Consider the following 13,900-nt stretch of genomic DNA (forward strand, 5'->3'; position numbering starts at 1 on the left):
GACCTGGTTACAGAAGGACACCAAGTAAGTTAAACAGGAATTGCACTTTGTGAACTCATGTTAACTGTGCCTGGTGATCATGATGTTCCATTAAATGCCTTTCAATATTACCCAGAAAAATCTTCAGAATGTTTCCAGAAACTGAGGTTAGACCAACAGGTCTACAGCTTATTGGGTCTTCCCTCAGACCCTTCCTGTACATAAAGTAACTTCGAGAGGTGTCCTGTTGCAACATCCAATAGCTCCTTCAGAACTCTGGCATGAATCCCATCAGGGCCCATGGACTTGTGAACACCCAGCTGATACAACTGGTTCCTCACAATTTCAGTGTCTGCAATTGGATTGTACTGGCACATGTGGTCCTCCGAAACAAAGAACTGAGCAGTCCAAGGTCTACCAATGTTATTAAAGATGGAAGCTAAAACAGTATCTGCTCTTTCTACATCTGAACTACTCAGGTGACCACCTTCAACAAGTATCAGTGTGTTTTCTTTAGACTTTTCCTTGCTACTAATGTACTTTAAAAAGCCCTTCCATGTTGTCAGATACAGCACTGACCAGTTTAAACTCTAAGTTTTTTGCCTTTCAAATCTTCTCCCTGCATTTGCAAACCACAGCTCTGTACTCTTTCTATGACGCCTGACCTTGCTTCCAGAGATCACATGTTGCAGCAGATAGGCCTGCTAGGCCCCTCTGGAGATTAGCTGCCTAAGGGCAGAGAAAATGCATAGTCATGCTGACTAGCAAAAGAACCCCTTTTCCCGCGCCTCAGACCCTCTGTTATCTTCCTGTAAGACAAGAGGTCAATTTGTACCCTGACCCACACCATTGGACCATTTCTCAAAACCCCTGTACCCTATAAAAACCCCTCAGTTTCCCTAGCTCGTTGGAAGTAAGCTGTCCCTGAACCCTTCACGGAAGATGAAATAAAGATCCTCCGGTGGAACCTCACACAGCGCTCCCCGTCTCTCTCTCCCTGCGTCTGCCCGAGGCACCCCAGCAAGCCTATGAGCTGAAATCACTTCTAAAAGAGCTGAACACTGCTTAAGAGCTGCCTATCACTATAACAGCTTGCTGGGGCTAGCCTGTGCCTGGGAGCTCTGCCAAAGGTGCTTGGGCAGGAGGGTGTGCAGATACCCTTCTCACCCTAGAACACCAAGGCAGCCGGACCAACTGAGCACCACCGGGAACAAAAACAATAATCACACAGTCTCATTTTCCTCTTGAGCTCCACAAGGGGTTCACTGTTCAGCCAAAATGGTCTTCTGGCCCACTTGCTGGACTTACAACACATTGCAATTGCCTGCTCCTGCACTTAGAAAAGACAATTCTTAAAAACTGACTTTATTAATATTGAATTAACCAAACAGTAAAAAAAAAAACCTCCAGAAACTGCTTCATGATTCAATAATAGTAAGACAAACAGAAAACTCTTTGAATATATCAACAAAGTCATGACTGCCAGGGATATAGCTTAGAAAGAGCATCAATTCTTCTAGTTTAAAATACTGGCCTATCACAGGTTTTTCATGAAAAATATCCCAAGAGTTGCCTATCCTGAGCTACCTGCCATTCACAATGTTGCCACCATCACAGTATCTTTCAGACTGACTTCTGCACTCCCAGCCTTGAATGATCATTTTTCCCTTCTTCTGATAACTGTTAAAGCAATCTGTTTTTGTAGAAGTGTCCCTGTCCATGGCAGGGGTGTTGGAACTAGACGAGCTTTTAGGTCCCTTCCAATCCAAAACATTTTATGAGATATCTCTATAACTACAGCACAGTAGTAGCCCTCCAAGCATGCAGCAGAACATGTTCAAATGTTTATGCACTGTTACTATAAAAACATAAATCTTCAAACACTGACTCTCATCACGGCAGTTGCTGAAGTACAATGGAATTTAACATATTTTGATTTAGATACAGAAAGTTTTCCTAGTAACTTCTACAGCCTGGCTCCATATTCCACAGCAATAATCATTCTAGAGGAATACAATTCCAAAAAATTTGTTTTCCTGCTAGTTCCTCTTACCAGATTACACCACAAAATACTCATGCCAGTGATCCAAACTTCAGAGTTTTTTCACTACAATGCAAAGAATATGTAAAAAAACACCCCTCAATATAGCTTGCTTTCTCAATTTCTTACCTGTATCAAGTACAACTAAAGCTTGCAAAAACATTTGCTGTGTTAAAAGAGTTTGTTCACTTGTCTTGATTAGTCACCCCATCAAAATGGTGATTTATCTGTTTCCCTAAAATATGCCAAACTGAATAACCACAAAACATTTTTGAGAAAGGAGATTGTCACCTCAAGTCTAAATATACTATACTACTATAAAGAAATATATATCAACAAGTTTGTATTTGAATGCTGCAAAGTTACAAAATTCATTTCTTTCTTTAAAGTGTATACTTTTTACCATTATTGTGCAGCCATACACCTCCTTTATAATGTGTTTAGGCTAATAACATTTATGGCAAGCAAATAATCATAACAGCACTGAATGTTTCATCAGAACAAACATAGTGTAAAAATTCCACATTGTTCTCACACAAATGTTTCTGTCACTTTTCCAAGCAATGCATAGTAATACTTTTGTTTCCAAGAGCACTAAATATATGTGTATGCATATAGATGTCCTCTACAACATGCACTGTTGCATTGCTTTACTTTTTAAATGCACGTGCTTTAAATATTTTTCTAAGAGTCCAGCATGCTAATTTTTTTATGAAAAACACCCTAAGTTTTCAACTAAAAACATATTACAAATACTTGCCCAGAGCAAGATTTTACAACCTAATTATAAAAGCCCTAAATCTCAAGTTTTATAATACCATCAGTGACAGAGCCGTAACTGTAGTGACGAGACCGGCGCCGCTATAATGTTAACAGCCAGTATGTAAACATTAATGCAGCCTAAGGGGGGGACAGGGGCAACCCCAGAAGTGTCCCTTCACAAATGCCACAGAAATGTTAGGTGGCTGTAGTTAAACTTTCTCTGGCTTAATTAATTACAAAAGGCAGGGGGAAAAATCCAAAACAGTCAGGCAACAAGACAATTAATTTAATTAAAACTGGAACTGTGCCCCCTCTTAAAGCTTTATAGTTACTGAAATTCATTAATACATTATTTCTTGAGCAAGAGTCCAATAAAATGAAGTTTGCCATTCAGCTACTAGCAAAACATAACTTAAAATGGTTTTGAAATATCAGCACATTTACAAAACACTTAAGAGTACACAATTTTCTCCTAGAAAGTAATCATAGAGGACTTAAATACAGGGTCTCCACCAAGCTGTGGTACTTCTTTGTCTTAGAAGCCAGCAAGGTACAACTGATCTTATCAGATTTCCAGTAACAGGCTGGCTTCAGCCAAGTCTCAAATCACATTTCAACAGTTGATTCACAACAATTTTAACAAGTATATTCAGTTACTTCCTTGCTTTCTACCAGTTTCAGTACTTCTAGAACAAGGCAGTGCCATGTCTTTGACTCCAATCCGCATATCTCCTCCTTACTATGTGTTCAATTCTTGGTGATAACATTTAATAGATGTTGAAAGAAATTACAGGAGACTGTAACTTGGAATTAAAAACAGAAGCCAAAAGACGTAAGCAAAATATGTTTTTGGTTTTTAATTATAAATAAAATTACTTCTTATCACCAGTTGGAAACAACACCTGTAGGAGCTAGCAAGGATTGTATGGTTAAACAACTCCATACAAAGGTTAATAAAAATGAATGCAATGATTTCCTAAAGAAGCTCAATAAAATTAAAAGAACTGAATAATCTCTATTTTTGAGGAGACATTAACATAGTCTTTAGTGTCTAATAGTACAAAACTGAATTCTGTGACAAAAGAATTGCACACTCTTCTTTAATAGATGTATAACAGGTGAAACTGCAAAAAACATTATATTCTTTTAAGTATAATCATGCAACTGCACCTATTAGAAGCTTGCTTATTGTTATATAGCCATAGCTATTATGACAATATAAAGAATTATTAAAACATTGACAATTAAAACAAATTAGAGCCAGTAAAAATGCTTCCTCCTAACCGTAACAGGCAATCCACAAAGCTTGAGCGCACCAGTAAAAATGAAAAATTCTGAGTTCCTCCTACTGGAGTAAGGGACAAAAGGCATAGAATATGTGTTTGCAATGTGCAGATTCATAATCTCCATGTTTATGTATCCAAATCTAACTCTTATCCAAGAAATAATTTTTACCAGAACATTACTTAATCATAATAATGTGACCAGTACTCTTCCAATAATCTCACAGAACATTTATGGATACACATGCAAAAAAAGTTAAGAAGTGTTTTTATTCCTTGGCCCTTTCCACAGATCCTGATAAACTAGTTTTCACAGACAGGACAACTATATTTTATGGTCATCACATAGAACACACATGGACATATTAATGTGCCATTTTTATCTTCATAGGCCTGTAGGAGCATAATATAGTGCAGAGCATTTCCTGAGTCTGTTTGAAGTTTCTATGCAATGTCATCTCCTCTCCTCATTGCCAGTGTCCTGCAAATCTGTAATTACATATAACACAGATAAAATCTACAATCAAACGAATTCTGTAACACATTAGAAAACATGTTCCTCCTCAGATTATAATGTGCCTAGCCAAGCTAACAATCTCTTTTTCACATTCTTCCATATTAATTACTACAAGGCTGGCACTCATGAACAGCAACACTTGGAAGAAAATCTGATTTATAAGCCTCCTGTTCCCAAGTTTAGGACTGACAAGGACACTGTACAAGCAAATGCCAGTGAGGTACTTAAAATAGGGTATCCACTTGGGAAGAGATTAAGTGATTAAGTTCAATGTTACTGCCAGCTGCTAGTAGCAATTTGAAGGGCTAGAGATAGGTTTATGAACTTAAATCAGGACTTTTTCCCACTTCCCTGATTTTTCACTACAATTTGTTCTAAGTTGCTCAGCAGATAACTGAAAATGCCCCTGTGTCTCCATGTGAAACATCAGTTTCCTAAGGGACTGTAAGTCTATTAAAATGTGATTTTGCCTGTAACAGAAGCTAACAGGCAAACAGATGTGACATCAGAAAGTCGTATTTCACTGTCAGCAGCAGCATTTTGCACATTATACATAGTTGCCAGCTGAGAACATATCAAGCAATTCATAATTAAAAAAAAAACCTTAACTTTCAAATACCTCTTGACTTCCTTTAAAAATTTCTTTAAGAACAATGACCCCACATTTTCGTATAGGTGTTATACGGCAATACCAAGATTTCCTTCTTTCCTTTCACATAATATGAATTTTTAGGCAAAATATTTTAGGTCATACATCATGGATTCTGACAGAAAAGGGAATAACCCTACAGAAATTAAGTAGTCTACCAGTATTCATTGCATACATGCTGTACCAATATACTTTTGTCATTTCCACATATCTCTATTTCAACTTCCATTTCTTTCAAATTTCAGATGCTAAATAGAATCCTGTTAACATGTCAGAGCTTTCATACATTGCCACAAACAAGTCTAGAAAAACCCATTTAACATAAAATTTGTTTGCTTACTCTTTTTATTACTCTTAAAAAGAGCAGCTTTGCAATTTTCTCTTTTTTTTTTTTTTTTTTTTTTTTGCTGTCATACAAAAACCTTGTACAGGTTTGCTCATAAGCAGTTTCAACTCTCCACTCACAAATATTCTAAAAAATACAAGGTCACAGACTGACAACCAGCCTGATTTCTTCGTCTTTAATGTTACCTCGAAATACTAGCAGTCTGGCACAGAAATGCCTCACATTGTAACAAGTCTGTAGGAAAAGTTAAGCCCATGTTACCACTGATAAAAAGCAGAAAATACATTTGCTCTCACCCCACATTGATACTCTTATGCCAACAGCAGTGCTGAAGCCTAAGTAACTAGACAAAGTTCTACTAAAATGTATCCAATCTCTTAAAAGTAATTACTGCAAGATGAATATCAGTCAGCTAGAGAGGACATGAAAAAGATAATTAAAGTTTTTGGTAACTTGATTATGATTAATTGGTAACTTGATTACGATTATTTTCTCCATAATTACATTAAAGAAAGTGATTTAGAAGTGCTCCTCTATTTCCAGAAACTCTTACATGTCCTAAATTTTCAAAAACAACGGCACTAATGCATTCTTTTAAAAAAACAGAACTTTGACATACATAAAACTTGGGATGGGATTTGCTTACTCCACAGTTGAAGTTCAAGAATGGGGCCTGACAGTGAGTCAACAACATAATGATACATATTTGCCATTATTTTTAAATGACTATTTAAGGAAGTTTCAGACATCCACAGTAATCAAAAGTGCATTCACACCACCTCTAGTACCTCCTTCACCATCTTTTTAAAATGAGTAATCCTTTACCCTTCTTTTACCATCTCTTCTTTAAATTAAACTTACTAACTAGATGCCTAAAGCATCTCATTCCACAGTAAATTAAGAAAGCATTGTAACTGACACTATTTATACAAGCTACCAACATAAGTTGAATTTCCAACAATAAAACCTTACAAATCAGGATTTCATCCGCCATCTTCCTGGGCACATTACAAATGGCAGCTTTGGGCTATCCTTGGATTACTTAGAGTTTTCTTTCCCCCTCTTAATACTTTCATAATGAACTTACCTCTGACAGATGAGCTTCAGCACCTCTCCTTAAGTGAAAGGCTTTGCTTTCTGTACCAACACATTTCATCCAATCTGAATTATTTCAGCTCATCCAGAGTTTTCTCATCAACATCCTGCAATTCCTCCATCTTAACTAATGTCACATTGTTAACTCAAGTCATCAGCATTATCCTTCTCTGTGACTAATTACAAACATTGCTTTAATTATATTTTAAAAAACAAACAAGAACAAAACCACAGTTTCTTTAGGAACCCTTAAGCAACCAAGCTTTATCAAGCAATACTGAGCAATTAATCGCACATTAAACAAAACAAACCACAAACATGAAACTGAATGTTCATAAAGTGTTTTTTCAATGTAGCATTCTAGATTTAAATTTAAGTTTGCAAAATACTATTTCAGATTAACTATATGTCCAGCACTCTGAAATAAGCCCACTGAACTGTCAAATGTCAATCGTCAAACAATCAAAACAAGAAACATTATTATATTAAGCTGAAAATCCATAAACACAAACCCTACCTGCTTTTCCTTTCAATGAGAATAGCCATGTAAGAAGCAGGTAAAGCTGCACCAAAGCCAGGAGACCAAAAGTAGAATTTTCCAAATATCTTCCTGAAAAAGTAATTTAGACACATATTACATGCAAATTCATGCACCACAATGTATTTTATCTGTATTATAAAATTACAAATTATTTATTAATTTTGTATTCTTACATTAATCTGTACTTATAAATAAACACTAATAGTTGTATTTTTACAACTGGATAATTCTCAAAGGAGTTCCCAAAGTGCTTCATAAATACCTGAAACACATCATTAATGTATTCATTTAAGTGGCTACTTTTCTTCCAGGAAATCAATGTCTTCCAATACCTATTTTTGAAAAGTTGCAGATACTAATTACAAAAACATCTTCTAAAAAGACTTTATAGCCACTCATCTCTTTGCTACTTGTCCAAATACAAGTAGGATGCTCAGGAAGATCTGCCTTGTGGAACGTTAGCAATGCTGTCAGGTGAGACAGAAATCAAATCAAATAATAATAACATATGCTACACTCCAAACAATCCACTGATGCTAAAAACAGGAAAATACACATTTATAGTATGCCAAGGAATCAGTCTCTATATTACAAGTGGAAATAACAGTGAATTCCCAGTCCTATTAAGCTGGGAAAGCTCTCATTTTTGGCAGCTAGATCTGGATTTCTTTTAGAGTTCATACAATTTCAACTACCAAATTTCCTTCAACAATAAGAATTGGGGAAAAAAAAAAGAGTTACATAAATGGCAATATCTAAGAAAATCTTTCTATAGATTGGTCATTATTAAAGGAAGAAAGCCAAACTGCATTGTGTCAGACACAATGTCACCCACCATGTTTGGTCTGCACAGGAGACCTGCACCTTCAAACTTAGTCAGGCCAATCATAGGCAAACAAGAGTAAGAGTTGTGACATTTGGCAGCATGATAATAAACATACTTCAATTATACCAATGTTGCTCAGCTGACAAGCACAATCAGTGAGAAAACAAAGCATTACAATGGAGTCTACTCTTCTAAAAGCACAGCAAACAAAATAAACAAAGTGGCAAACACATACACGGTAGAAGAGGACACTTTCTTAGACAAAATTTCATGTTGATGACAGAAAAGAGAACAAAGATAATTAATCAACACCATCTGATTAGCTCACTTCCATTCCTGCCGTCAAAGGCATGAGCAGCCTCATCTCATACTGCTGCAAAAATAACATTACCAGCAAGCAATGCCAGCTTATGTTCGTAAGTGAAAAGAGAGCCAGTGTATCAGCAGCAAGTGATGTAATGGCAATTACACACACTGCTCATTCCCACGGCTGCAAAAGGATAATTTCTCAGGATGACAATGCCAAATGCTGCAGGAGCTAAAGTTCATTATTAGGACTCTCTCAGAAAGTAATTACTGTATGAAGTTTCAGGGAAGTCATTTTAAGCATCTTAATAAGTATGAACACATCTTACCAGACACACCTGTTAAGTAACAGAACAAATGCCTTTTCTGTGGGAAAGAAACAGTAATTTGTCCTTTTGGCATGATTTAGAATCCTTTTACAAATGTTTGCATGTTTGGTTTGACAAGATTTCAGAAAAAAACAGTAACACATTTTACATAATAAAGTTGAGTGGAAATAAAAATGTACAGTCACTAACTGAAACATTTAAACTTCTCCTAAAGTAAATGAAAATTAGGTTTTGTTATTACTTGCATGGTTATTTTCATATGTTCTATGGACAGAAATTGGTGTAAGAACTAGGAGTTCTTTCAGGTCATGAACCTAATTCCTCAATCTACAAGCTGTACGTGGACAAACTTAATTAGTCTAGTTGATAGACTAAGAGAACCATGCCTTCATGAGGTTTTACATGTAATTGAACCACAAACCTAAATATCACACCTTTCATTTAACAGACGTAATGCCTGTCAACACAGGAACCAAGCACTTCCATCTGAAGCCCAGACAGATGTAGGCTGCTGGATTTCACCAGTGGAAGAGATTACAACCCCCAGCTGGACTGTCACACATCTTTAACAGAGATCATCACCCTCACTGCTCTGCCAACAAAGCAGCCTGTACATAGACCCTAATTCACTACACAAAAAAAAACAGGAGCTAAAAGAAAGTCAGTCAAGTTAGCTTGGCAGTCTCTTCTAAAACAAAAACATCTACCCACTGTCTAAGTCATTGCTGACATTGGATTTAGATATTTTCAACATTTTACCCACCTGTGAAATGGTAAGAGTATTAAACAATGCCTGAAATTATTTTAATTCCACATTCTTGCCTGAAGTTTTACATCCTTGAGAATATTTTCATCAGTTTCAATTTTGGTAGTTTTTCCAAGCTGAAAGGAAGAAACTACCATAAATATAAGTTAGCATGTCCAGCTATAAACCTTATTCCATTGCTTTGGTCTAGAACTCCAGGAGGGCAAGAGCAATCAACTGCACAGGTCTTGCTGGACAATTCTTCTTCTGAGTTACTGCTGCTGGTATAATATACCTTTCAAGCAAAAACAGATAGAAAAACTGCAGCATATATCATCACTATCTAGAACCAGATGGAGAACATCTAGATTTTCAGTCTCAAACACTCTCTTTCCATGGTTGCATATCAAGTCCAGAAATATTCAGGCCAGTTATGCAGAACCAGAGGTACTGGCGTTTCTTTGACGGTTTAAAATGTTCCTGGCCTAAATAATCACATACCATTACTCTTGCTCTCAGGGGCTACTGAAGGAAGTACACTGTATCACACAGCACTAAGTTCAAAGAATAACATAACTTCAATCAAAACATTAAGAAAACATAAACATTAAAAAAGACACAAATTGGTTAAAAATAAAAGACTGAAGTTTCACATTTCCATACTCCATCAACCACCCAAGAGCAGGTGAGAGAAGCATGCTTACATGCCTCAAGCTGCAAGACAAGTATATTAAATACAAGATATTAAGTACATTTCAAGTGAATGACTTTTCAACATTATGATCTTAGGAGAAACTCTCAAAAAGTCATACAGAGCTCAGTTTGTAAAGGTGTCATGTATTCATTCAGCTTCCTGGTGTGGTCTCATTTTTTCTCCAAACACCACTCACTCAGCTCCTTGACCATATTCAAGTGCTGAAGTGACTTGTTCAAAGAACCTACCCATAACGATCCTCAAACAACCTCCTGATAAACACCAGCTAGTTTAAAGCCCATCCTTGAGCAAGGACAGAGCTGCTTTATTACTTTGCACTTTTCTCTACCAAATTTCATAAGTGATTTTAATCAGCAGATCTTTCTGAAATGGATGAGAGTCAGTTTTAGATTACCGTACCCTAAATAATTTTACACAATCTCTCACACTAGTGTTCAGCCCCTCTTCCAGATTCCTTAGGTATATCCAAAACAAAGGACATAACAGGAACTTCACTGGCAACTTATTTCTACTATGCAAACCAATTATTTATGCCTTGTTTTATTTCACATATATAAACTATTTGCTAATCATTTACTAATTCCTGGAAGACAGAAGACCTTTCTTCTTGACAAGTCCGTTCTTGTCACAGGCACTTGGGAATACATGGAAAATGCACCAAGTAGATCATCACCAGGTACATACTCATTATTCAAAGGATACAAGTTTGGAAAGTATTTCTTCTCTGACAATCATGTTATCCATTGTTTTCTGAAATGTCATTTAACAGCTCTTACATATCCTAATCACTTAATTGCTGAGGCTCTGAATTTCATTTTGGACAGAAAAGCTGCAAAATTCTCACTATATTTGGACATTAATGTACTTCAACAGGCACCAGTACCATGGCTGCCTTAAACACTTGTTTTGCCTCTAACAGTGATTTCAGTTCACCAGTTTCAATCAGCACTCCAGCCAACAACTTTTTAGTCCTGCAATTGCAGGTGGTGGGCAGTGTGCAGAGACTCTGCCAGCAAGGATTCTGCTGCAGGTGTTTACTCCTCAGGGGCATCCCTTTGCAAGAGAAAAAGCACATACACCTCCCAAGATGTCGGTTGGTTACTGTGCAGCACAGCTGTATGAACGGCAGGGTAAGCACTTATATGTGTTTCTTGTCACATTTAATTATTGGAATTGTCCTTTACATCGTTCTGACCTAGGTCAACCTAAACAATGCTTCAAGGAGACTTGGAGGGCACCTGGGCTAGGCAGCATTTCCATTACTCAGTCTGCATCTGGTCAGGCTGTCCTGGAGGTCAGAACAGCTGAGACTGCTATGCTCACATAGGTGAAAGTGATGCCATGCCAGAGTAAGACACTTATCTCTTACCTACTTCACTAACCAGCACAGTCACAGATCTGCTAGATGGCTAATATCCTCTGTAAGAGGAACTGCTGAAAGCCATACAACTTAAAACCATACCAGCTTAATTTAGAGAATAACATTTAACTACAGCATTGGAATAAAGCACTGCAGATTTACAGACAAATACATGGCAGAATAAGGAACAGCACTCAGTAGTTCAGAGAAATAAAGACATATCGATATTAATACAACATAGATTGCTAGAAAACACCATATCCTTTAGAGCTCATTAACTACAGATTCACTTTGAACTTGAAGAATTATTTACTTGAAAAGCATTCCATGGCTCCTCAGCCAGCTTCTCTTCTTCTCTGCCTTCTCCTCCTCCTTTGAAGGAAAGTTGAGAGGCCTCTAAACTGATTAGGGCATAAGGTGTTTATCTTTTAGAGGGGCTGGTGAGTATGCTGTGAGTTAACTTTCAAACATTCGTAACTACTGTAGGCTTTACGTGTCTGTGTGCAACATCTCTTACAATAAATGCATAATCATATTGATAAAAAGCAACTTTTAATTTTTAACTATCCTGATAGTTACTTGAAATATATGCTGCAAACAGAATACAGAGATGCCTTTCATGCTCACTTTTCAGAGAAAGTCCGTGTCTTACAGAATCCCAGAGGCTGTGCTGGGATTTCCTTCATGTATGATGGTAAGGAAAAGTACAAACTTGGATGGCCAGACCAAGTTCAGTATAATTAAAAGTTATCACAGCCTCTGCATCACGAAAATAAAAACCAATATCAAACTACATCAATTATTTCTAGGAAAGATTAGGCCTTTTTAATTCCCCTGTAGAATCTATTTGAATTTCCTGCAACAATATATTTTGAATCTGTAAAACAGAGAAAAAGAAGCAAAGCTTGACTTGTTTACTCATTTAGAAAATTCCAAAAATGAGACTAAAGTAATTTTTAAAAAGTAAAGCTTCATATTTAAATGGTAAAACCAGATATCAAGATGATTGCTGTAGCTTTTATTATTTCAAAGCATTACAAACAAGCCAATTACAAAAAGAGAAAAATTATTATACAAATTGAAAAGTTGCACAAAAATAGCTTTATTACATTTCATTTTTAGGATCGTATACCAACCTTAGAATGCAAAAGCAAGCAATATACAAGCTCCCATTTGCTGTCAGAAAGGAAGTTGACTGCAAGATCTCAGGTAGCAGTTTGTACAAATAATAGTCAAGTTTTCGTTTCCTGAGAATAGCTGCAATCTGAGAGAGAAGGGAAGAAAAAAAATGGAGGACAAACTTTAATTCAGTTAGGCATTTTTTGCACATGGTAAAGAAATAGAAAAACGGAAAATGAGGCATGCCCACTCAAGTAGTAAAACAAAGCCTATTAAACTTTATGGACAATACCACAAAGATTTGCTTTGGACTTGTTCCAGCCATTACAATATATATACCAGGAAATACATCAAGCAATATAAAATGGGAAGTATAGGAGGAATTTTATTACCTTGTTAACATTGGCCATAATTGTCAGAAACATCGTCTGCCAGGTACCAATGCTTTTAGGATATTGATATATCTACAGAGTTCTATCTTTAAGACAATTGGACAATCACATAATTATGGTCAGAATATCACTAAAGTAATCCAAATATACACCTTACACAGTGTCTGTGAAGTGGTGATGTATTTTAAAGGATTTCTACTTCAATTAAATAACTTCAAGTCCTCAAAAATGTTCACCATCTGCTGGGAGAACAACACATTCCTAACATATTTCACAGAATTGGTATATTACCTAAAAAACTGCCTATAGCAGACAACAGGCTCAATCTGAAGAATAAACATTATTTTTGTTCAGTTTAATGTATGTCCAAGGTATTATAAAGAATAGCCTCTTTAATGAATCAAACAATAAAGGTCCAAAAGCTTTTTTTTTGTCCACAGAAATTGTGCAATTAGCTAACAGGAAGATGTAGCAAACCAGGCTTTTCTCAGAGGTACTCGGGGCTAAGACAAGAGGCAACAGACAAGCTCAAGTATGGGAAACTCTGGTTAGACCTAAAGAAAAAAAGGTTCCATTTGAGGGTGGCTGAATACTGGAGGAGGTTGCTGAAAATGACTGTGGACTCTCCACCCCTGGAGACCCTTGAAACTTAGAAAAGTCCTCAAGCAACCTTAAGGCCTCCCAAGGTCCCTTCAGCCTGTGTGCTCATACAACTCCATGGAAGTATACTTTGAATACACCATGAGACAATTTTTCATTCTACTAGCATTATTATCTTTATCTGCACTGATCTCCTCAGGAGTCTCAAAACTGGACAGTTTTTGGTCAATGCTTAGAGAAGTTCCAAACAGAGCAAGCTTCATATTGCCAGCGCTGATGAGAAGAAAGACATCCT

General features: G+C 36.6%; 1 protein-coding gene across 1 annotated transcript in view; it reads right to left on the reverse strand.

The window, feature by feature from the left end:
- Window positions 1–13,900, reverse strand: part of TMEM135 (transmembrane protein 135) — a 159,646-nt gene that overhangs the window by 136,532 nt on the left and 9,214 nt on the right. Inside the window, exons 2-3 of the mRNA XM_068181563.1 lie at window positions 12,631–12,758; window positions 7,190–7,282 (exon numbers count right to left, since the gene is read on the reverse strand). Coding sequence (XP_068037664.1) covers window positions 7,190–7,282; window positions 12,631–12,758 — 221 coding nt within the window. The remainder of the gene's footprint in view (window positions 1–7,189; window positions 7,283–12,630; window positions 12,759–13,900) is intronic.

This window comes from Anomalospiza imberbis, chromosome 2 (assembly GCF_031753505.1).
Source record: "Anomalospiza imberbis isolate Cuckoo-Finch-1a 21T00152 chromosome 2, ASM3175350v1, whole genome shotgun sequence".
Taxonomy (NCBI): domain Eukaryota; kingdom Metazoa; phylum Chordata; class Aves; order Passeriformes; family Viduidae; genus Anomalospiza; species Anomalospiza imberbis.